The sequence below is a fragment of the Alexandromys fortis genome, unplaced genomic scaffold, assembly GCF_014885135.2.
Source record: "Alexandromys fortis isolate MF-2015 unplaced genomic scaffold, M_Fortis_MF-2015_v1.1 scaffold_18, whole genome shotgun sequence".
Classification (NCBI taxonomy): Eukaryota; Metazoa; Chordata; class Mammalia; order Rodentia; family Cricetidae; genus Alexandromys; species Alexandromys fortis.
The window spans coordinates 3,063,797-3,087,342 of record NW_026067897.1 but is presented as its reverse complement, the minus strand read 5'-3'; the positions used below and the strand labels follow the sequence as shown (position 1 = coordinate 3,087,342).

Genomic DNA, 23,546 nt, shown 5'->3' with positions numbered 1-23,546 from the left:
GGTATCTATCATGAAATGATAAATAGGCTTGGATTCTCTCCTAAAACCAGATAAAAGAACATGAAGGTGCACGCCTCTAACAATGTATTTTAAGGGTCAGTAAGATGACTCAGCAGGTGAAGGCACTGGCTACAAAACCCGATGATCTCAGTTCAATCCCAGGACCCACACAGTGGAGCCAAGAATTGAACCCTGGAGGTTGCCCTCTGACGCACACAGATAAACAGAGGGAATGAGCAAATCGATGGAGTGTAAACTGTCAAAGTTGGCCTCCCCGCCTCCTTCTCAGAGGCTTGCTGAATTGTTCTGCCCATTCTTTCTACACATTCAGAAATGTATTTTCAAACATTTGACATTTTCAGTATCTAAGAGTCTAGAGAAGAGTAACACACTGGGTCCACAGGGATAGGGGGCGCACTCCACCTGGTTGTCATCCACTGAATATTTGAACTTCTTGGCAGACCCTTGAGCAAGAGCCAGTGAGGCCACGTAGCCTACAAGCGCAACTCCGAAAGCTTCAGTGAGCACTGCATTGAGGATGTTCATCGGTGGAGCACGGGGCAGAGGAATCCTAGTAAGAGAAAGACTGAATTGAAGCTGTGGGCCTTCCTAGTAGTTCTGTACAACTTGCCATGAATCCCACTGCAGTACTGTTTCTGAAGGTTACAGGGAATACATGAAAGTCCCAAGGGAAAAACTAAGCCTTCTTTTCCAGAGAAGCCCTGTGTTTTCACCATTATTTAGCAGAAAAGCAAAATTGTAGGAAACACCACAGGGAGAGCCCTGTGCATTTAACTTGCATTCCTACCCAGGGAATTCAGGTCATAGCACAGATATTCTGACTTGACAAAAGTTTCTTGTAGAAAACAAAAGCTATCTGGGTCTTCTTTTCATTTGAACTTTTCCAAATATTTATTTGGCTGGCGCTGGAGCTGTGTTTGCTCCTGTGAATGCTGCAGAGTTTCAGGCAAACACTAGTTTACTCTACCGTTGGCTAGACTCCAAATATGCCGTTGACTTCATTACGTTAATTACATTTTTAACTCCATCTTTTCATGAGACAGTTAATCACGGCTTACACGAACTGAAGAAACTATGTGGGAAGATCTCATCTACTCTCTATTGCAAAAGAGACCACACTTAGCTTCATTTCAAAGAAGTCTTTAAAACATTTCTCAGATAATACCCAGCCATTACGTCTATTGTCCCTTGAAAACCATGGAAGCCAAATGACCACTTACGTATTCCTTGTCCTTTTGGGAGACTTCCCCCTAAAGGATCTTTGTCATAAAAAGTAGAAGAAAGGGGGAAGTGTCATCTCATACTGGCTGGTGTCTTGCTATCTAGTGTGCGAGTAGAATGTGACTTCTTTCTTGTTACCTGTTTCACTCCGTTTCCCCAACAACCCCACATCAAGTACACTGCACCCAAGCAGGGATGAGGAAATGTTTGGAAGAAGGTTACAAGAACAGCTGAGCTGGGGTTCGCTCTCAGCTCTTGGCTTTCAAAGCCATTTTTTTTTTTCAGTTGCTTAAGAGGGTTTCTGAAAAGAGAATTCAGTCAGGGTGATCAAGAATGGATGGAGGACAGCCATGAAGGTTTGTCACCCATTCAAACTACCCCTTATTGCCAAAACATTGCTATGACTACACAGCCTAAGATACATATTATACGAAACATGAAATGAAGAAATGGAACTTGTATTTCATTCAGGTTAAATGTGATTGATAACAATGGGACTAAAGAAGAATCAATGAGTTGGCTTTCAAAGGAAAAGCAGAGGAACCTTCAGGAAAGTAGAGTTGATTGAAGAAACCCTCCTTTACCTGCATCTACACAGGCCAGCAAACACGGGATTTCTTCAAAAGCATTCTTTTCTCCAGTTTCTGAGACTTTTTCTACTATTTCTTTGTTTTAAGGAGAATAAAAGTAAAATATAGAAGACCCCAAACTTATCCTTGTCTGCTTTATACAGCCTATAAAAAGGAGACTAATCCCTAAGGTTTTAATTTTTCTCTACTATATCTTGTCAGCCATTCTTTGGAAGGTCCTCCATCCTGTTACTATGTTACACCTGTGAAACATCCTTTTGAAATCTGGAGGAAAACTAGAGAGCCAGGTCAGCCCTACTTTGCCCTCCTCTACAACTCTCTACTCCGACCTGTGGGCTTCCATTTCCACGGGATGCTTGTTTACATTAATCATAACTTAAGTGAAGTAAAAATGACCACAAGAACATATGTGGCTGAAAATTTAAACTGACCCAAGTCCAGGAGTTTGCAAATTTAGCAACTTCCATTATTTTATAGCCAAATGTTTGCAAATACTTTTGGCGTCTTTTACTTGAAGCAATGCTGTGTAAAATAATTACAGTAGCTCATTGAATAACAGGTTAGCTTATTACCTAGAAAATTACTATTTTTCCACATGTTGGGTTTGTCATTTATAATAAAAATTAATTAGAATTCTGCCTCATACAGCCACAAAAAGAAATGAAATCCATACGTATCCAGGTCCAGGCCTTTGAACATCAAAAAAAAAAAAAAAACACTCAGATAAACACGTATTAAAAGAGAGGCTACATTACCCCTTTGGAATGTGTCCAACAACTTCTAGTCCATATGTGTTTTCCATGTTGGTACAATAGCAAGCAAATGAGGCAGCAATGATCTGTGTAGTTCCATTCGGGAACAAAAAAAGAAAGACATTTAAAAGTGTGTGCGTGTTATTAGAGGGCTTCCAAGTGCCTATGATCACTTAAAAATATATATTATATGTCCCAGAATTACTATTTATTAATTAAATACTAAGAGTTAAGCCAGGAGTGGTGTTGCATGTCAGTAATCCTAGCAGACAGGATGCCAAAACAAGAGCATTTCCAGTTTGAGGGCAGCATGGATTATACAGTAAGGTCCTGGAAAAAATAAAAATAAAATAAAAACATGGGGGAGATGGATAAAGAGAAAATGGTTAACAGGCACACGGTGAACTTGGCTAGGAAGCATTAACTTCTGATGTCTTGGAACACAGTTCAATAAATATCTTCCATTGATAATGATTAACCATGTATTTTAAAATCCCTAGTAAGAGAATGCAAAATAACCAAGACAATGGATATGCCAATGATTCTGATCTGATAATTAAATTGTAAACAGTGTCTCACTGAGCTAATTAGTATATGCAGTTACCAATCAGGAGGCAAGTACAATTCTAAAATAGACTTCTTAAACTCAGGTGCTCTTCTCAGTTTTCAGGGTATAGTATGTACAGTCTCATGGTTTTTTTCAACACGCTGCTTAGTACCCACCCAATTATGTCCAATTTTGAAGGCACAAAAGACACAAAATATAGTGGTGTGTGTGTGCGTGTCTGTGTGTGTGAAGCACTGCATTTCAACCTACTTTTCTCTCATGACATGAAGAGGTCTTTGTGAGAACATTCTCGCTCTGTTAGTAACGAATGTTGATCTATAGCCTCTTTATTTTTTTTTTAATTTGAGGTTTTGTCTCTTTCATGAAGTAAAACATGCCACTTCCCAGTCTGATGACTTTCATATAGCCCTCAAGGAGGCTCAGATATCTTACTTAAATGTTATTGAGATATTCAAGCAAGGTCACTTGTTGGGTCTATAGTCATAGTCAGTATGTCTACGTGTGTGGGTGTGTTACATGTGTGCATACATATTTGCCTCTGTTGTGGCACATGTCTGCATGTGTGCAAACGCACATGGATTCACAAACACGTAGAGGACCAAAGTTGATGTTTTTTGCAGTTCCTCCTTATTCCTTGAGATAGGGTCTCTCAGTTGAGCCCAGAGCTCCTCTGTATGTCTAGTCTTGATTGTCAATTTGTCCTGGGGATCCCCTATTACCACCTTCCAGTGCTGAAAATGCAGGTAGTCTGCCTTGCTTGAGTGGCATTTCTAGGAGTCCGGGATATACGACTCTAGTTCTCACACTTACACACTTAACCAATGAGCTATGTCCTCTGCCCCAAAACCATCTTTAAGCTGATACCAGAGCTAGGTCAGCCTCTGCCGTATTGGCCACGCCCTTGAGAGTCTCCCACCCATTTTCAGATTTTGTCATCCACTAGTGTTTTTAGTAGCTACGGGATTTCGAGGTTGTCTGACCTGAGGTCTCTCTTTACAGTATGTGAATTCCTGTCCCCTGAGAACATAAGCTGAGAATTTAAGGTAGAGATCTTAGGTTGATTTGAAGAGATGTTGGTGATCATAATTTATGTCAGTTATTTGGACCTGTTACAATATACTTTCATAACCCACTGTGTTTGGCTGTGGTCAAATTATATTTGAGATCCTAAATACATGAGGCAAATAATGCTATTAAGTTGGGCTACTATAAGAATAACCATTGGGGGAATGTAAAATCTAGTTTTATCACCTAAAATGATACTTGTGAAATTTTCTGTGGACAAATACAAACGAACCAATAAAAAAACAGTTTGTAATGATTCATGTTCTTACGATGAACGCATCAGTCATTTATTTACAGTGCAAGTTTCCCACAATCATGGCCATAAAATAAAAGCATAACAAAATTACATGATCAAAGAAGGAGCATCTAACAATCAATGCTCAATAATACATAGCAACTTCTGTAGTCATGTTCCTAACTATGTCTTTGGTTGATGTTTGAACTTATAACTTTCTAAAACATCAAATGAACTTAAAAAGCAAGATGCTATTTTGGATTTTAAAAAGAAAAGGCATGGTTAAACTATACAAATATTAATGTGATATAATAGTAATCTTTAAATTGCTGAAATGGTCACTGAGACAGCAGCTGATTCTTTGCTCTATTTCTCTGACATGATTCAGCTTCTTCATCAGTTCCTCTGTAGTACTTTGATGTGGGATTTCCCTCTGTATTCTGTGATTACATTGAATGTCCACTTCATTGGTGTCAAGAATATCATCCATTTTAGAATGATCCTTACAAGTTTTCTAGAGAGTGCCAGTTGCTTTATGACTATATTAGGGGCCTGTTTCCCTACATTATGTTTCAGTCTTGGTTTTATAAAACTTTTAATACAGCTTTCTAAGATGCAATAGGCATTTCTTAACTTCTCCAGAACTTTGAGATAAAATGGCATGGATCTTGCTCTAAAAATTTCAATCAATGAAGTTATTTAGATACTATTTGTAATATACATAAAAATCCAAGGACCATTTAGAGTTCTTTAATGTAAACTGTGGTCACATCAATGTGATATTTCATTAAGTGCTCCCAGGAGAGGCTCTTAAAACTTCAGTCTTTAGAAGCAAGATATGATGTATTTTTTCAGCCACAAATATATTTTAAAGTACCAGCCTGGGCAAATGAAAATCCTGAATATCTTTTCAGACAGGTAAAATGAGTTCAGTAACAGGAAAATCAACAAACTTCCCAATCACTAATGAGAATTTTCTAGATAACAGCTCTATGTGTGTCACAGAGGTTTCAAGGCAATAGCATAGGGTATCATATTTTATTGTTTTGCATAAGATCATACCCAATATCATTTGAGACTCATTCTTACACATGTCTCTTATGAGATCTCAGGAGATATGTCCTCTTATTTTTATAAAAAATTAAAAGCATATGAGAAATGCTGTATGAATTGAAAACATATGCCCTTCCTTTTTAAAATTACTGACTCAAAATGTTTCTTACGTTAATGTATATCCATGCAAATTAGTCTTTCATTAATGAGACACCGGAACGGCTGTGGGTTACTGTTGAAAATATAGCAAGCATCTGCAGACTTACCCCCTCCCCCCGCCAGAAACAACTAAGTGTTATTCATTGCATACTTACCAAAACTAAGTCGACAGGAAGAACAACTTTAATTTTTCTCTTAAACTGTTCATTCAGCTCTTTAACGAGAACAAGGACAACAATGCTCAGCAAGGATAAGAGCAGCGCCTCCAGCTGGACAGACTTGATGTTCTCGAAAACATAGGCATAAATCTGCAGGAACGAGAAAGGAGCAAAATCGGGGTTGCCCACAATACACCAGAATGCAAATATGGCCATAAATTAACTCCATGATGCTGTATTTAAAAGTCCTAATGCCCAGAGGATGGAAAGGTAGGAAGGAGGAAAAGGGCTGGAAGGGGAAAAGCCATGTTTTCATGCATAAATTTCTTTGTCCTTGATTCTTCCATCCAACTCAGGTCAGTCTCTTCCTACACATGACACTGTTAAAGAGAACGATGCCCCTGGCTCCTTCCTTGACACATGAATGGGCAAAGAGGCACCCACCTTTCGAATCCCACCACCCTTCTAAGTTTAACAGGAACACACACACACACACACACACACACACACACGTCAAGAGCTGGTATTTAACCGACATCAGATGCTTGCCTCACTATAATCTATCATGTTCTCAGTCACTCAGCATTTGTTAGCTTATCAGCACATATGTAAGGCAGTGCTTAGGTTGACAATGATGAGCAATTTAGAAAGAGCCTGAGTATTCATACACTCCACTATAGAGTATAGGGATCACTACTAATTCAATCAGTTAATACAGCATGATGGTAATAACACAGATTGGATATCTGAAGTATATTACTGAATGTGTGAAAAATGATGGTTGCCCTTCCAAAACCAGTAAGCGGGAACTGAACAGGCTACAGATAGGAGGAGGTGGAGGAAAAAGTCTGTGGAAGTATTTTACATCAAGGTCACATTTAAAGAGTCAGAACATAGGCTATAAGGAAAGCAATGCATGATTTCTGGAAATGTATGCTCAAGAAGCTAATACAGGACTGGGGAGATGGCTCTGATGACTCAGCATTCAACAGCCCAGACCCACATCAAAAAGCCTGAGCAATGGCAAGTGTTTATCAGCTGCACACCGGAAGAGGTGGACCAGAAGATCTCAGGGGCACACTGGACAGCCAGCCTACACACGTCTCTGAGCTCCAGATTCCGTGAGACCCTGCCTCAAAAAATGAGGCAGAGAACAATTAAAGAAGACCCTGATACTGACCCCCAGATGCCTGTACACTCACCACACACACACACACACCAACACGTTCACACATATGCTACCATCAAACTATTTGTGACCATGAAGAAGTTACGATAATAACACATTAATATTAGATTATCAATGTTGCTAATCTCAGATGGCAGATAAATAAATTTAGAGTAAAGTCAAGGAAACAAATAACATTAAAGCCTTCATAAAGTTGAGGCCTTGTATTTATTCAATTAAGTGCCAAAAAACATTTAACTCAATAATTTAGAGTCTTGTGAGTATCTGCCTAAATGCCAGGTCAACTTGCATAGACAGAGGACATATTTTGAGGAATCCCAAATTATGTGTGAAGGAGAGAAAAAAAATAACTAACTTAAATCTAACCTTTGGTCCTATATAAACTTTTGATGTTAAGCAACCTAATTTGAAAATTGTTTTTAAATTGGACTTTGTGTGTATACAGACTAATGTTTATCTTCCACCTTCTTGGACATACCTCTGAATTGTACATATTGAATGGTCACTAACTTTCTCATAATTCTGACAAAGAAAATGTAGTGAGCCTTCGCTTGGAGAAAGCAACTCGGTTAATGTCAGGTAGTTTGAACTTTTTTTTTTTTTTGATTTTTACCAGCTATAATTTTTGTACATTAGTGTTTAAAATAGCAAAGAACAGCAATGTTCTTCTGCTTACATAGCATTAGGGACTTTTGTTAGTATGCTTACATTTACAGGATGAGGAGAAGAGTGACCAACAGCAGATTCAATACTTTAGTCTCTCATTCATACATACGAAGTGCTAACTGGAAAGTAAACAATTTAATTAACACACCCAACTAGAGCACATGTCCCCACAGCACATCATTTCAGTGTCCCACGTAAGGAAACTAAACAATAAGGAGGGGGTGGGTACAACTCGGCAGCAGAGCACCTCTATCTTGTGTAACTTAGGGTTCAATATGCAACAGTGTCAAAAAAATGGTCTTCAGGAAACCTGACCAGACACTGGGAAGAGAGGTTGGGATTCTGAAAGGAGAATTACAATTATTGGTATGTGGAGAGAAAAAAATTTTCTTCACATCTCAGTGTTTACTATTTTCCCCAAACTGGCGGAAACACGGCATCATCTAATACATCAAACTTTGGTCAAGGAACACTAGAGACACCCATTTCATTTCAACAATGAACTGTCAGGGACTGCTCTGTTCCCTTCAACAACCAAGTGAAGGAAAAAAGACACTCCCTAAAGTCTTAACATTTTTGCTTAAATAGCTATAAATTGTGTTTTCTAACCTATATCCAGGGCCTTTTGAATACAATGAATGGATTTTAAAATGAAGGCACAACAACATACTTTATATTTACAATGGCTTATGACAGATACAATATCTGAAAATAATTTCTAGTTTTGTTTATTATTGCTATTTAGTCAAGAAAAGATTAACACTTTACAAGAAATGAATTTCAGCATATGCCATATAGATATGATTTTTGAACTTTAACTCACAGATGAAGCCATAATAAAACTAATGATAATCATAATAATAATGACGACAATCACAAACCATCCACTGTGAAATCAGATACATTTAGGAATGCATCATAGAACATGGAGCAGGTAGTTTTGCTTCTTACTGCTCAACACTGCTCAACACTGCTCAACATGGCTTCATGAGAAACAGAGCATGCTTTTTCTGCCACTACGCACTGTAAATGAAAATCATTCGCAGCGCCCCTAGTAGCGACAGAAATCCAGTCAGGAGGCTGTAAGATGGCTCCGTGATTAAGAGTACTGATTGCCTTCCAGAGGTTTGATCCCCAGCACCCACTTGGCAGCTGGCAACTATAAACTCCAGTTTCAGGGGATCCAATGCCCTCTCCTGGCCACTACAGACACTGCGGGTGCATGGTGCACAGATAAACACTCAAAACATCCATGAACATAAAATCAAAATTGAACTAAATCAATTTTTAAAATTTTTTAAGAAATATAGTTTTCCTCGGTGTGATATATCTCAATGAGGATGGGAGCAAACAAGAGTGTCGAGAAATTCTCTCAAAATACATGTCTCTGTCCAGTGGTTTGAGGGTAATTGAGAATAATACTGAGATTATTCATCCAAGAGCAAATCATTCAAATGTCTTAAAGCTCTGCGTTATTCCTTATGCCTTTCCCCCACGAGATTTAAAGTATGCCATGACAATGAGGCTCCCAATCCATACCAGATTGTTATGTGATGCGCACTTGGAGAACATGTGTTTGCAGTCATACAAATGACCACCCCAGAATGAGAGGAATGAGAGCCCCCCTCTGGGATTTTATTGTCTGTCTGGATTAAACTACAGCTCGTCAAACAAAGCATGTCTCACAAAGATTCTGCAGAAAAGCATGGGGGTGGGTGGACAAGGACTCATTAAAATAAGAACACAGGCATGAAGAACATAATAGGAGAACAGGCTGGGAGGAGTCCTAATGACTGTCATGTGGACCCACTGAGAGAAGTCACAAGCTACATCAGCTTACGGGATATGGGTGACACAGGCAGACCTGCAGAGCTGGAGGTAAGGACAAACGCAAGCATTTCTATGTGTTCACTTAGTGCTCTGGGTATCCTAAACACACGCTAAACGCCTTTAAACTCTAGTCTGGTTGTCTTGACACGCTGGTACACACTCACTAGACTACTTAAAATCTCCTATAGGGGTCATCATTGACCTCTCAGAGGTCAGAGGAGCAACAGCAATGCTGTACAGACTCATAGCCAAGTTTGTAGAACTGCCTGATCAACTTAATAAACAAGCTCGGAGCTTCTGGAACTATAATACTATAGTTATAGTTATAATACTATTGTTATAGGGCATATATGGAAATCAATATATACATAAACAAATCCACTTTGAGACAGTTCAAAGAATGAAAAATACATACTCATATCCATTGCTACATTTAATTTAAATAGACGTCATGTTTTTATGAAACACTACATAGGTACTTTTACACATACAAACACACACGTTTTTAACTGAGTTGGCCATTTTTTATAAGTTTGTCTATTTTTTCAGTGATGGCTTCTCAACTCCTTGAAAAGTATTTGAAAGAAGGTGACACTGTCGAGCAAACTAACATTCTTTTCTGATATGGCAAAAGCAAAAATAAGCCTCTGGATGGCATAGAGTGGAACATGAGACTCTGAAAGAGGAAAGGCCGGGTTTATATAAATGCCTTCTTTCCTCACTGTGGAGACTGGGGCTAAGCCCCTGAGGGTGGGTCTGTAGCGGGAGCTGCATCCACTCGCGCTTACTGAGGTTCTAGTTTGTGGGAAGCAATGAGATCAATGCTACTGCTACCAGCATAGAAAATTCCAAGTAACCTGCCTTTGGTGTGGTCGATCTGATCTAAATGATCAGATGTTTAGTATCAAATTTTCTAGGAATGAATCAAAACTGAAGGCAGAAAAGGCTGACAGTGTTAGTTAACAAAAAAGCCAAAGGCCTCCCTGAAGTCACCCCCAAACAGTTGTTTTTCTCTGCGCAAGAGTGACCGAGGATCTAAGACCCTGCATAGAGACACACTCATGCAGGGAGAGAATTCCAGGATGTCCACCTACAAAGCTCGTGACACACAACACAGATCTCATGCTTAGAAAATATGAACAGGTGTTAAAGACATAATGGACTGTTTCTTCAAGCCTCAGCTAACTAGAAATATGTCACCCGAAGGTTTCTCCTTTCCTAACACCCTGGTTACCACAAAAAATATATAGAGAGGAGGTAAAGTTAGTTAAAATGTCTTAAAGTATGAGAACAACATTGATAATAAATCTCCATTGGTAATTCTGAACTACCTATAAAGGAACCCCAAAGAACATTTAAATACATATTTCCATGCAAAATAAAACACGTAAACCCTTTGATACTATTTACTATGCATGTGCCATCTCTGTCCTCAGGATCTGTCGTGAACAAGATTGCACTGCACTAGGAAAATAGAAGTATCAGTAAAACCAGAAAATTTTGCTAAATGTCAGCTTTCTATTTGAATATTAGGTACAAAGTAATAACTGTCAATCTATTGGTCTTATTTTTAAATATATGATTTTGAGTTAGTCATCAGCCACAAGGCCAAGACTGTTTCCAGAGGGGAAAAAATGCTAACTTTTACATATGCTCATTCAGGTGCAGACTTTTGTCAGAACGCATCTGACCTGATCCGTGCACAAATACAAGTCTGAAAATGTGGACGTTTCCTACATTTTGGGAAGAACGTCTTCTGAAGAAGGACCCACTGGACTGTTGTGATCATGTGACTGCCATCGTCTCACAGTGGAGAGAGTTTGCTGAAGGGTCTGTCTGGTTGAACACTGCTGCAGCTGGGAACAATCTGCACATCTGCAGCCTACGTCTCCTAGGCAGAGTTCAGGAGTGAGGAAAAGAATCACACAATTTCTGACTTTCACTTAGACGTGTTCTAAGAAAAGAACTCTTCTGTCTGCTCCGCCATCATGTCAAGCTTGTATCTGTGGATGGGTGTCTCTCAGCTCTGGGAAAGACAGAGAGCTGAGAAAGCCATGTTTTCAGAGCAGAGGTGTATGACCACCTTACGAACACATTCCTCCCTATCATACCACTTCTGTCGAGCAGTGACCCATTTTTTCCATAAAAGTACATGAGATTCTTGTTCCTCTCTTTGTCTTTGTATCAAACCACCTGACTTCATACCCCTCCTCATAAAAAACAAGGAAAGTATTTATCAGCTGCATCCTCAATGCTTATGGATCTGTCAACAAAAAGTTAGTGAATATATCTGTTCTATTAGAGTTTTTGTTTGTTTGGTTTTTATTTTTGTTTTTCAAGACAGTGTCTCTCTGCATAGCTGTCCTGGAACTCACTCAGTAGACCAGACTGGGCTTGAACTCACAGAGATCTGCCTCCTCTGCCTCCCGAGTGCTGGGATGAAAGGCATGCACCACCACCACCCGGCTCTAGTAGTTTTTTAATCAAGGATGAATGCTCCTTTCTTCATCATTTCATGGCAGTCAGAACAATATTTCTAGATTGCTGCATTCTTACTTAAAGCAGCAATCAGGCCATTGGTGCATTTACCCAGGAGCCTCAGCTGCCCCAACATGACCCGCCACCACAGCTGTTTCTCGCCTGATGATATTTGAATCCAAGCTCCTGGTAAGTCCACAAATCCCCAAAGCCTATCTTTCATCATTCTCCAACAAATGTTTAAACAAGTTTCCCTGCTTCGAAGATTTGGATGTCTCCTATCAACTTTGCCTACATACCATTACATTATTAAGTATTTCAAGATCAGTACTGATAAGCTTCTTATAATTCTTTCCTGCAAAGCAGTGAACACAAATACCAAAAGAAAAGAGCGAAATATTGAGTATCGATCTCAGGTTACATTGTCATTAGTACAAAACATCAAAAAGGACAGAAAAACAACATTCTATACATTTTTACATAGATCTCCAATCAATTGTATCTCATGCTGGGAATCAATCCATTCGCTCTTGCTTCAAGGGAAAAATGAAGTCTCAAACCAGAGTGGGAAGCATGGTATGTCAGCAGCTAGAAACAACATGGGCACACAAAATTCTCTTGAACCCAGCATTCAGCCAAGCATACCACGGCTCACGTGGCACTCAGCCATCCCTTGTTTAGAAAAATAAGCTTAATTTGAATTACTTGAGCACTGGGTTTGCGGTGGGGCATTTTTCAGTGAACTGTGGGGGGAAGGAAGGCGCTTAGCCCAAGATGGTTAAGTTGCAAAAATATTTGCTCTCTGATTTAGAATTCGAAAGTAACCTTGACTGTAAATGTCCATGTAGTCTCATTTGCTATTCCTGCACTACTGATTAAATCAGGCTGAGAATGAACACTCTGTTTCCCTTTCAACTTGTTCTGTCGGGTTTTTTTTTCTTTTGCTATATTGGCATCCATGCAACCCACAACAGAGATGTCACAATGTCTGAGAAAATGGGGCCCTTCATAAGCCACCAGAGTGTATTCTTGTTGTGGAGTCCCAGAGGGCCTTTATCTTTAACGTAGATTTGTTCTCCAAATATAAACTTCATTTGTTCATACTTAGTTGTGATCTCATTCTCTATAAAAGAAAATGTTTCCTTGGCTCTGAGTTCCCTCTGACGTTTCGATTCCACTTTATTAGCATTCTTGGTTTTTGCTTTTGCAGTCTGTGAACAGCAAACCAGAGAAGCATTGTCCTTGTACTTCGGAGTATAGATGCACACAGGACTGTTTTCCATTTTAAAGTCTACATTTCTAAGGGTAGAAGTAAAAGCTTCCAAGAAGAGTCACTGGAAATGCGGCCAAGTTTGCCCTCTCTCCTGAGTTCAGTGCACAGAACTGCGCATAATCGTTTAGAACAGTGTTCACGTGAAGCCAGGCCAGTGAGATGAACTTGGCCAAGTTTCTCATAGGCTGCAGTAGGCTCACCACTGGCGCCTTCTCAAGGAAATCCACATGTGCACAGATGAAGGAGGAATTTCTGTCATTTTTATTATGCTCTTTGGGGAAAACACCCTTCCTAGTAAGACATACTTCATTATCTCTCGGTTCTTAAAAAGCATTTTTCATTCTGAAGAATTAAAGCTTTCTGTTCTATGTTTGGAGACACAGCTCACTAACACAGGAGTCAAACGCCTGGCTCTGCAGAAGATGAACATAGAGCACTTTCACTGTGGAGCCTGCGCCCCAAGACAGAGTGACCCTTCTAACATGACTATTGCTGCTTAATCCCAAATATATCAAAGGACAGCACATAATTTACTAAGTGGCATTATCATTGCTGAGGAGATTTGGGACAAAATTAGTGGACAATTGTAAATAAAATTTAAAATACAGATGTCCTCAAATCTCATGATAAGCTCTCGTTAAAAGTAGAAATATTTACCTTCAAGGTTTATAAGTTTCAGTTCATTGTGACTTTTGAGCTGCAAAGAGACTTGTGAGTTTATTTTATTGTTTTTTGTTGTGCAGCCAACTGAAAGTCTTTTAGGGAGAAGCATTGTTATTGATTAATTAATCAGAAGTGTGAAGAATCTAGAGTTTTATACCTATTCATCACCAGTAAGAAGACAGTGATTGGCCCTTACTGAATAGCTATGATCCAGACTTTCCTTTTTTAAAATTAACCCTCCAGAGTATAATTGCCATCCGTTAACAAAACTGGCAGCCAGAGTTTAAAGGCGCCATATCATTTGTTCAGTCCCTGGCTGTACCTATGGTCTGATTCTGAGTTTCTTGAATTCTAACATTCAAATCCCGTTGTCACTTCTATGAAAAGAAAACAACAACAGCTTAATTAGTTACCTGGTCCTAATAAAGTCATGGAAACTAAAAGTTAACCCAGAACAAAAGTTAATTTTTTACCCTTCAAATAACTTGAGAACGGATTACAATGTCCTTCAAAGTCTTTACAAAACAGCTATGTATCAAGGAAGAACATTTTCTAAGAAGCAAAATATAGATAGAAATTTGAACAAAGAGAAAGGCAGAGTTGGGCATGAAGGAAATACGGAAGAGAAATGATAAATGGATAAATTAGACCTAATTGCATCAATTCTTTTTATAACTGTGAGGCGGTGAGGACTGATCAGGGCTGTTAACTTAACTGCTCCCATCTGGAATCAATAAAAACCCAAGCACCAAGCAGCTGGACATACCTGTGAAGGACTGTCGTGACTGGATTACTTGGGGAGAAAAGACCCCATTAAGTTTGGCCACACCTTCTGATTGCCAGCCTATACAAAACGGCAAATAAGAAGGGAACGTTCACTTTTCCCTGCTTCCCTTCACTCCTGATGTCAAGCTCATCTATCCTGAGCTGAGGCATTCTCTCACTGGAGGAAGAGGCTACTTCTTCAGGATTCCAATGGAGACTGAAGACCAGCTAAGATATCCAGTCTCAAGGATTCAACAACATCTGGATTATTGGCCCTTTGGTTGTTGAATTAGCTGCACCACAACTTGTAAGTGATTAAAGTGTGTGTGCATGGGGGGGGTGTCTGGATCTGGATCTGGGTCTGTGTGTGTGTGTGTGTGTGTGTGTATTGTGGTGACTTGGAAAATATGACCCCCAAGGGTGCATAACTATTAGGAGTTATGGCTTTGTTGAAGTAGGTGTGACCTTGTTGGAGGAACTGTGCTACCATGGGGGTAGGCTTTCAGGTCTCCTATGCTCAAGCTATGTTCAGAGTGATGCGTTCACTTCCTGTTGTCTGAAGGAAAGGACATAAGAATCTCAGCTCCTCCTACTCCAGCACCATATCTGCCTGCATGCCACCAGGTCCTGCCATGATAATAATGGACTAAACCTCCAAAATGGTGAACCACCTCAATGGAATGTTTTCCTTGATAAGAGTTGCTATGATCGCGGTGTCTTCTCACAGCAACAGAAACCCTAAGACATGTATATATAAATGGATTCATATGTTTTTTTCATTCTTTCAATGCTGTTCCTCTGATGAATCCTGACAAAGACAGAGGGTTTGAGAGTTATTCTAAAAAGCTTCTTATAAATATAAGGACCCTTTAAATTCCGGGTGGTCACGCAGAGTAGCAAGCAAGATTTATGAAGCTTTGCTCCCATGAGTAGACTTGTTAGCAACTTCCACCTACAAATCAAAGAGTGGCCAGGGGTGCTTAGCTATAATTTGTGTTGGGGCACAATGGTTTTACCCTGTAAGCATTTGTGTCTTGTACTTGTTTAATAAAATGCTGTTTGGCCAGGAGCCAAGCAGGAAGTATAGGCATGGCCTTCTATAGGCTCTCAAGTACTGGGCTTATTAGCTCGCCTCTTTCCTGTTTGGAATCATGACTATTTTTGATTACAGAACTGTTAGCACATTGACCAAGAGCAATGAACCACCAATTCCAACACACCTAAGAGCATAGGATCCTCTGACACAGGCCAGCAAAAGTAAGATTTTTAAATATTTTCCATCAAAACTAAGCATTGCATCTTCTAGAAACTAAGTAATATGGATGGAAAATGTGCAGTCTCAGCACACACCTAACTCTGATGCAGTTTCTGTGTGAGATCTTATAAAAGATCTCCAAAGGCCCTACAGTGTTTGATCTAGATAAGAAAAAGTAACCTGCAGTTCACCTTACAAGAAAACAATATACAAGAGAAGGCAATGACATACATAATACTTCAGGGAGCACGTCCACACAGAAACAAATGGAGGAAGAGGAAATGTTATTCCCAAGTCAGTGTGGCTTTTATTTAAACACACTCCTGAGAACAAAGAGATTAATCAGCATGCACAGATATGGCCAAACAGGGCCCAGTTCTACCCCACATGTATTTTCTCCTCTGCCCATGCACAGATTAACACACCATTCCCAGGCAGGTCACTGCAGAATCTCCTCCAATTTTGTTCTGTCCTGTAGACTGGGCGTCACCGAAGGTCTTAATTCTCAGCCAGTCATCTGATGGCTTACAGCTACTTTGGTCTGTTTTTGTTTGAGTTGGGAGCATGGAATTATGTTGCTTCCAGGCACAGTTCCAATTTTCTTGTTTTGATTTTAAGCTCTCTTGCAGTGAATGAAGCACTGAGCCCGGATATTACCTAAGCAAAAACACTTCAGAACCAACTGACAGCCCCATACCATCAAGGCTGCGTCTTTGTTACTACTTTGCCTCTGACGCAGACAAAGGGACATTAACACAACGGAGATTTTTTTTTCAAATACCAAGTTGATAATTTTTAAATTTCATAACATTTACTCCAATTTGTGTTTATTTGTGTGTGTTTGGTCATTTTTGTTTGTCATATTAAAAGTAGAGCTTGAGGAGGGCAAGGATTTAGACCCACTTCTTATTAGTGCTGGGCACGTGTCCCAGACACTACCTGTATACAATACCATGGATGAGAATTTCCGCATATCTCTCTCATTCTCACACTTACAAAATAGTGCTGTTATTAACTCTGATAATTCCATATATGAGTGCATGGTATTCAGAATCTTTTTTCCTTTTATTTTCGAGATTATACTATAATTAGTACATTTCTCCTTTTTCTGTATTCCTCTGGCCCAGCTATCCCTCTTCCTGACGTCGGCCCAAAGGACTTGACAGCCCACTCCACAGATGTTGGTACTTTTTAAAAACAGTAACAGCCAGAACTGGCAATGATAAAGTTGAAGTAAAATATCAATATGTAGAAATTTCCAGATAGAAATTTGGTAAAAATATAAAATCATTTTGATAGAGTAATTCCATAACTTGAAATGTATATTACATAAACAATCACTGGGGCCTAGGAGATAGTTCTGGAGTTAAAGTGCTTTCGAGGCAAGTGTGAAGCCTGACATTCAGATCCCCAAACAGTGTAACTGCCAGGTAGGCAAGGGGCCTGCCTGTCATTCCAATGCTTAGAAGACAGAGAAGGATTTTCAGAGCAAACAGAATAGGAAATGAGCCATGATCATGAGCACTGGGCTCAGTGGGATACCCTGTCCAAATTACTAAAGTAGAGAAAACAGGGGAAACTCCTGAAGCCAGCCTCAGTCTGCACATACATATCCCCACACGTGTGCCCATACACATGAGAACACACATACACACGAGAAAAAGGATGAAAAAGTCAACAATGTCATGCAGATAACGGTATGCAACTGAAGTGAATTCCTGCTACAGAATGGAAGAATGAGATGCACCTGCAACAAACCCCACACTAGAAGGGAGCCCAGTCAGTTATGCGCTTCCATATATCTGGTGGCTGTTCAGACAACAGCGTCAAGATTAAGGCCGACACAACTCCTGCTATGACACATAGATATTACTGAGCAAACAGCAATATACAAAATTAAGTAAAGTGAAGATTATATTTTTTTCTGTGAAGTTCATCGCTTGAATGTGTTGTTGTTGTTGTTATTGCTATTGTTGTTATAAAATTCAAACTGAGTGCAAAGTCCTAAGCTCTCATGGATTTTAAGTCTCCAAAGAAGGCAGGAGCAATGGAATGCTATTGTGGAAATATGCTGAAACTGGTCAGCCATTTGCCTCTCAAGTTCAATTGGCTTTTAATAGCTGATTGTCGGCTACTGGGCTCCGGTCAGCAATACCAACCACAACTCTGTCTTGATCCCACCTGCAGTTCACAATTCTGCAACAATGTGATAGAGTGTGCTGTTGTTAGTGGATCAAAAGCCCGGTGGATGGATTTCATTAGAACTTGGCAGTAGATCTGACTCACAAAAATACACGACCACTTTTTCTCACCAGTCAGCTTCTACTGTTATTCACTACATAAGAAATGAGTACCAAAATAAGTAAATTGTGCTCATTAAACTAGTTTCATATACTAATCACACTTAAGACATCCTTTTTTTTTACTCAGTACTGAAGTAGGCTAAATTCAATTTTGTGAAACATGTACTCAAATCACACAAACAGAGACACTTAGAAAACTTACATAAAAGAATCCCAGTGGTCCAGATATGTATGGCATTTTAATTCCCAAGAGATACTTGACTTGTGAAGTGACAACATGGGTGGCGGCCCCCGTGGTCATCGCGCTGATCACAGGCTCTGTAACCAGGAACGTGGCACTGCCCAGCTGCAGCACAAACATAGCCACCTAAAAGGACAGAGGAGAGTTGGCCGTCACATTCAGGTGATATTCTCCAAGTTCCTAAAGAAATGAGTGCTAGACATACTTTTGATTATAGATGCATAGCAAATTGGGGAATGGGTTTCTTTAAGTTGATCTATTCAGTATTTGTGTGTTTTGAGAATATTACAAGGTTTAATAGTGTCCCAAATTTTACTAAGTACAGTATGCATGGTTTCATCAAAATTAGCCCAATGGTTTTCTCTCTGAATGTTGACCATTCTTTTCCTTATTGAGCTGCTGGGAATGCAGTCATCAGATCTGACCAGGCTTCTGCGTTAATTCCTACTGGAGTTCACAATACTGGAAAAAAAAATGCAATAAAACAAACTGTTGTTTAACTGTGCTGCAAAATTAGGAAACGATTTCCTTTAAAGGCAAAGAGAAAGATGTACTAGAATAACACGTGCATCTCTGTGGAAGAAAAATCAAATTCTCATTAACATACAAAATTTTCAAAGTATCAGAAAGAATCATGATTCACTACTTGATACCCAATAAATGTGTAACTTCAAAGGCATTGAGAAAAGAATGTCATCCCTGAGCTTCTGAAAAGCCTGATAAAATATCCCGGGCATCCACTCTAAAGACTAATGCCTCCTAAGAAGACAGCAGACCTGTCCTCAGGTAGGAATACAGATAGGGACAGATGATACAGATAGATGAGAACACAGACCAGAAGGGAATACTGACAGAGATGGGAATAGGGATGAAAATACAGATAGAGACAGTGTCTTAGTTAGGATTTCTATTGCTGTGGAGAGACACCGTGACCATGGCAACTCTTATAAAGGAAAACATTTAGCTGGGAGTGGGGGCGGCTTACAGTTTCAGAGGTTTATTATCATGGTAGGACATGGTGGCATGCAGACAGACATGGTGCTGAAGCTGAGAGACCTAAATGTTCATCAGCAGGCAACAGCAAGTGGTCTGAGACACTGAGTGTGGCTTGCGCATATATGAGACCTCAGAGCCCACCCCCACAGTGACACACTTCCTCCAACAACAACACACCTACTCCAACATTGCTACACCGCCTAATACTGCCATTTTCTATGAACACGTGGGGGGGTAATTACATTCAAACCACCACAAATGGGAGGGAGAGAGAGAGAGAGAGAGACAGACAGACAGACAGACAGACAGACAGAATACAGGAGGAGATAGAGAATAGGGATGTGTGTAAAGATGCAGGACTTTATAGAAATCACTATAAAAAACAGTTTTCTTAAACATTTTTTATGACCGCCAGCATTGCTGTGGGACAATGGTTTTACCCCGTAAACATTTGTTTCTTGTATTTGTTTAATAAAATGCTGACTGGCCAGTAGCCAGGCAAGAAGTATAGGCAGAGTGACCAGGCAGGAAGTAGAGACAGGACAATAAGAACAGGAGAATTCTGGGAAGAAAATTCTGCATTCTGCAATCATGACCTTGACACAGAGCAAGCAAGATGTGACTGCCTCACCAAAAAAAGTACCAAGACACGTGGCTAACTCAGACAAGAATAATGGGCTAATATCAGTTATAAGAGTTAATAAGAAGCCTGAGCTAATGGGCCAATCGGTTTATAACTAATGTAGACCTCTGTGTGATTTCTTTGGGACTTAACAACTGCAGGAACCCGGCAGGACAGAAACCTCAAACAACACAGCATCATCTTCTATTTCAAAATAAGCTCATAAAGCAAAAACATGCTCCTGCCATTTCTAGGACTGTATCTTTTGCCAGAGAAAATAGCAAGGGGGCTTTAAGAAGTTCTTTGACAGTTTAAACTCAGTCACAGAATCAGTAAAAAGTAACATTTATTAGTTCAAAAGTAACAGTAGATTATATTTGTGAGTATCCCTTCCAGAAAAAAGAAACAAGTAATGGCTTAATAATAGTATCTAGGTCAAGTCCTAAAATTCCTGCTGGAAAATGAAATTAAGAAAAGACCAGACAGAAAAATAGCAGAGAAATTTTCTGCAATCAAAAGGTTAACAGTGAGACGTAGACGTTCAAAATGTTATCTGCTACCACCAGAACATAAATTACAAAATGCGTGACATCTATATTATGATAGCATCGCAATTCATGTTTGGCTGCCAGCAATGATGCTCTCATATTAAGTGGCGTTTCCTGGGCAGAAGCTGGAACATTAGCTTTATGGTCCTCTTTTCTCCCACATCCTAAATATGTGGCTGTGGAAAATCTACTTCAGTCCTTTGAACTGAATCATCATCCGTAAGTTATCAGAATGATGTGTGTGCCCTGTCCATCTTTTCGGGCTGTGGCAAGGTGCATATAAAATAATACATGATAACGCTTTGAAACCTGTAAATCATGCAGGATGGGCAATACAGAAAGATGTCATGGGGTATTTTACATATCTGCTCTGCACAGAAAACAAGCTATTAGTTTTAAAGACGCAGATATGGCCACATCATTTTTTTCAACCCTGGAAGCTTTGACAGAATGTGAGTGCAGAAAGGGTTATATTGGAATTCTTGTGGCTTAGCAGCCACCCCTCACTCAATATCTGATAAGAGAAGAGTGAGAGGCATCAAGACAGAAATGAGCCCAGTTCCACTGCCAACACAGGAAGAGAAGGCTATGGCTTCTGTTACTATGCTTTGTTTTAAAAGCCTTGTGTCAGTTCGGAAAGTAGAAACAAGACCCTGTTGGAAACTCCATTGCAACCAAGCTTACATAGGCACTAATGGAACAAAGTGATCTTTGTGGCCTCTCTTGACTCTTGACATAGTCTGTTGATTTTATTCTGAAAACACAATCTAGAAAGACAGTGAACCAAGAATTCCCAAGTATCTCTGTATAAGCAAGATCACAAATTCCCACTTAGGGGCACTAACTCTTTTAGGTCATGATGATGAAATTAGCATTTTATTAAACTCCAAAGAACACCAGCTTTGGGTCTTCATTTTATCGAAATGAATCATACATGTAGTTCATTCACACCTTTAAAACTCTGGAAGCTGTTCACATAAATAAAAGGCTATGCACCCCTGGAAGGCTGGGAAGCTCCCCTCTTTGCAGGACTGTCAACACTTCAACTTCTGCCTTTGCTTTATGTCCTAAACTACAAAGTCTCTTCAGATGAGTTAATGGCTTGCTATGCCTGAGAAATCTGAAGTGGCCACTAACAGTAACTGCCTAAACTATGACCTTCCTAACAGCTTGGTCATTTCTACAACCTACGTTTCCAAACTGAAAGGTCCAGAACGACTCTAGGGTGCCATAAGAGTCCAACCATTTCAAATGGTGAAAACATTGAAGTCTACTAAGCCATAGAAATCAGAAACAAGGGCCTATCCTCTTTTAAAACACCAGAACCTCAACGATTGTAATACACTACATACCCACAGATCTATGCCTTTAAAACATTTTGCCAGCAAGGGGCAAACATTGGGAACAGAGAGTTCTTGAGTGGAAGGCCAATGGGTCCTTCAAGAACTCTTTATGACGTGGACCACTGGGCAGGGATTGAAAACATACAGGAGACAGTACTTTCTTTTGTCTTACCCTTTCTTTATTTTCAAGTTTTTGGAAACCTAGCTGTACTTACTGTATCTGTAGCCTTACCTTCTTAAGAGTGTCATGTGAAGAGAATCATAATAGTTACTTTTACTTAAAATATAAATTGAGGATTCATTCAGGTCTTTGAATATTTGAAGTTTCCACAGCATTCTTCATAATCCAGATCAATAGCAGATACAAGGAGGAGAAGAAAGGGATGAAGGGAAGAAGAGGATGGGCAAGGAGAGAAGTGGGGAAAGAAGAGTGTTAAAGAACTCCCTTTTCCCATCATCCAAACTGCACAAGTTTGTTCATGGGGGAGTTGATCTGGTACACAGAAATTGCTATGTACAACCTGAATGCAGCAAATTCTGGAACAGGCAGCGTTGGAAAGGGAACCCACAGTCTAGTCCAAGATCATCTACAAACTTAAAATGCAAAGTGGAGATTCTCAAGAATATTTCACTTAGGCCCAGTATTAAGGATTTTGAAGCTCCTTTTACCAAAATAGATGATGTTGATTTTATTATGGCTAATCAACTCCCCCAAATAGTCATGCAATATCTAAGGAGAGCACAGATTTCATGCAACGTACTTCAGCAGTTCACAACAATACCAATGTTCTAGGCTAATGCTTAAAACCTCAAACATGTATTATCAAGATTCACTATCGTGGTATTATTTAGTCATAGCTGTATAAAAAAATCATGTGTTATATGCAAATTAAATGCATTTCAGATTTTGGTCAATTCTTTCAAGTGACCTTCAGACAATTTTTAAAGTTTGATCAGGAAATGTCAATATGAGACAGCATGCATGTCAGGTGTGGTTGCTGTTCTGGGTATCTAGCCTACTCGCTATGGCAAATCACTGACTTGTCCATTGATTGAGTACTTGTGGGACACCCAGTCTGAGATAGGCGTAACACTGCTGCAAATTAGAGGACTTGATACATAGTTCACAGCTCAAAATATAGACTAAGAAAAGGTGAAGTTTCAGTCTGCAGTCATCACCCAGACACAGAGGAAGCAAGATGAGATTGCTAAAAAGGTACCAAGCCATGTGGCTAACACAGATAAGAATTATGGGCTAATATAAGTTATAAGAGTTAATAAGGAGCCTGAGATATTAGGCCAATAGGTTTATAATTAATGTAGGCCTCTGTGTGATTTCTTCAGGACTTAACCTCTGGGGGAACCAGGCAGGACAGAGACCTCAGTCAACACATGACTTTCTAAATACGTGGAAAAGAATAGCAGATGTCCTCTACATAATTCCAAAGCTGTATGCAGATTGTCCCCACACCTTAATTCCCATTTTCTACAACATTCACTCAAAAACAGGCTACATGACAGTGCCTGTGGTCAATGGACTTTACAGATATAT

At 39.6% G+C, this 23,546-nt stretch overlaps 1 protein-coding gene across 5 annotated transcripts in view; it reads right to left on the bottom strand.

Annotated features, from left to right (window-relative positions):
- The window catches only part of Slc26a7 (solute carrier family 26 member 7), a 114,337-nt gene that overhangs the window by 35,457 nt on the left and 55,334 nt on the right, over nucleotides 1-23,546 (bottom strand). For all 5 annotated transcript variants that reach the window (XM_050164316.1, XM_050164329.1, XM_050164348.1 and 2 more), the window contains 4 exons: nucleotides 18,447-18,611; nucleotides 5,820-5,972; nucleotides 2,588-2,670; nucleotides 424-571 (listed from right to left, as the gene is read on the bottom strand). In XM_050164316.1, the coding sequence (XP_050020273.1) occupies nucleotides 424-571; nucleotides 2,588-2,670; nucleotides 5,820-5,972; nucleotides 18,447-18,611 (549 nt within the window). The remainder of the gene's footprint in view (nucleotides 1-423; nucleotides 572-2,587; nucleotides 2,671-5,819; nucleotides 5,973-18,446; nucleotides 18,612-23,546) is intronic.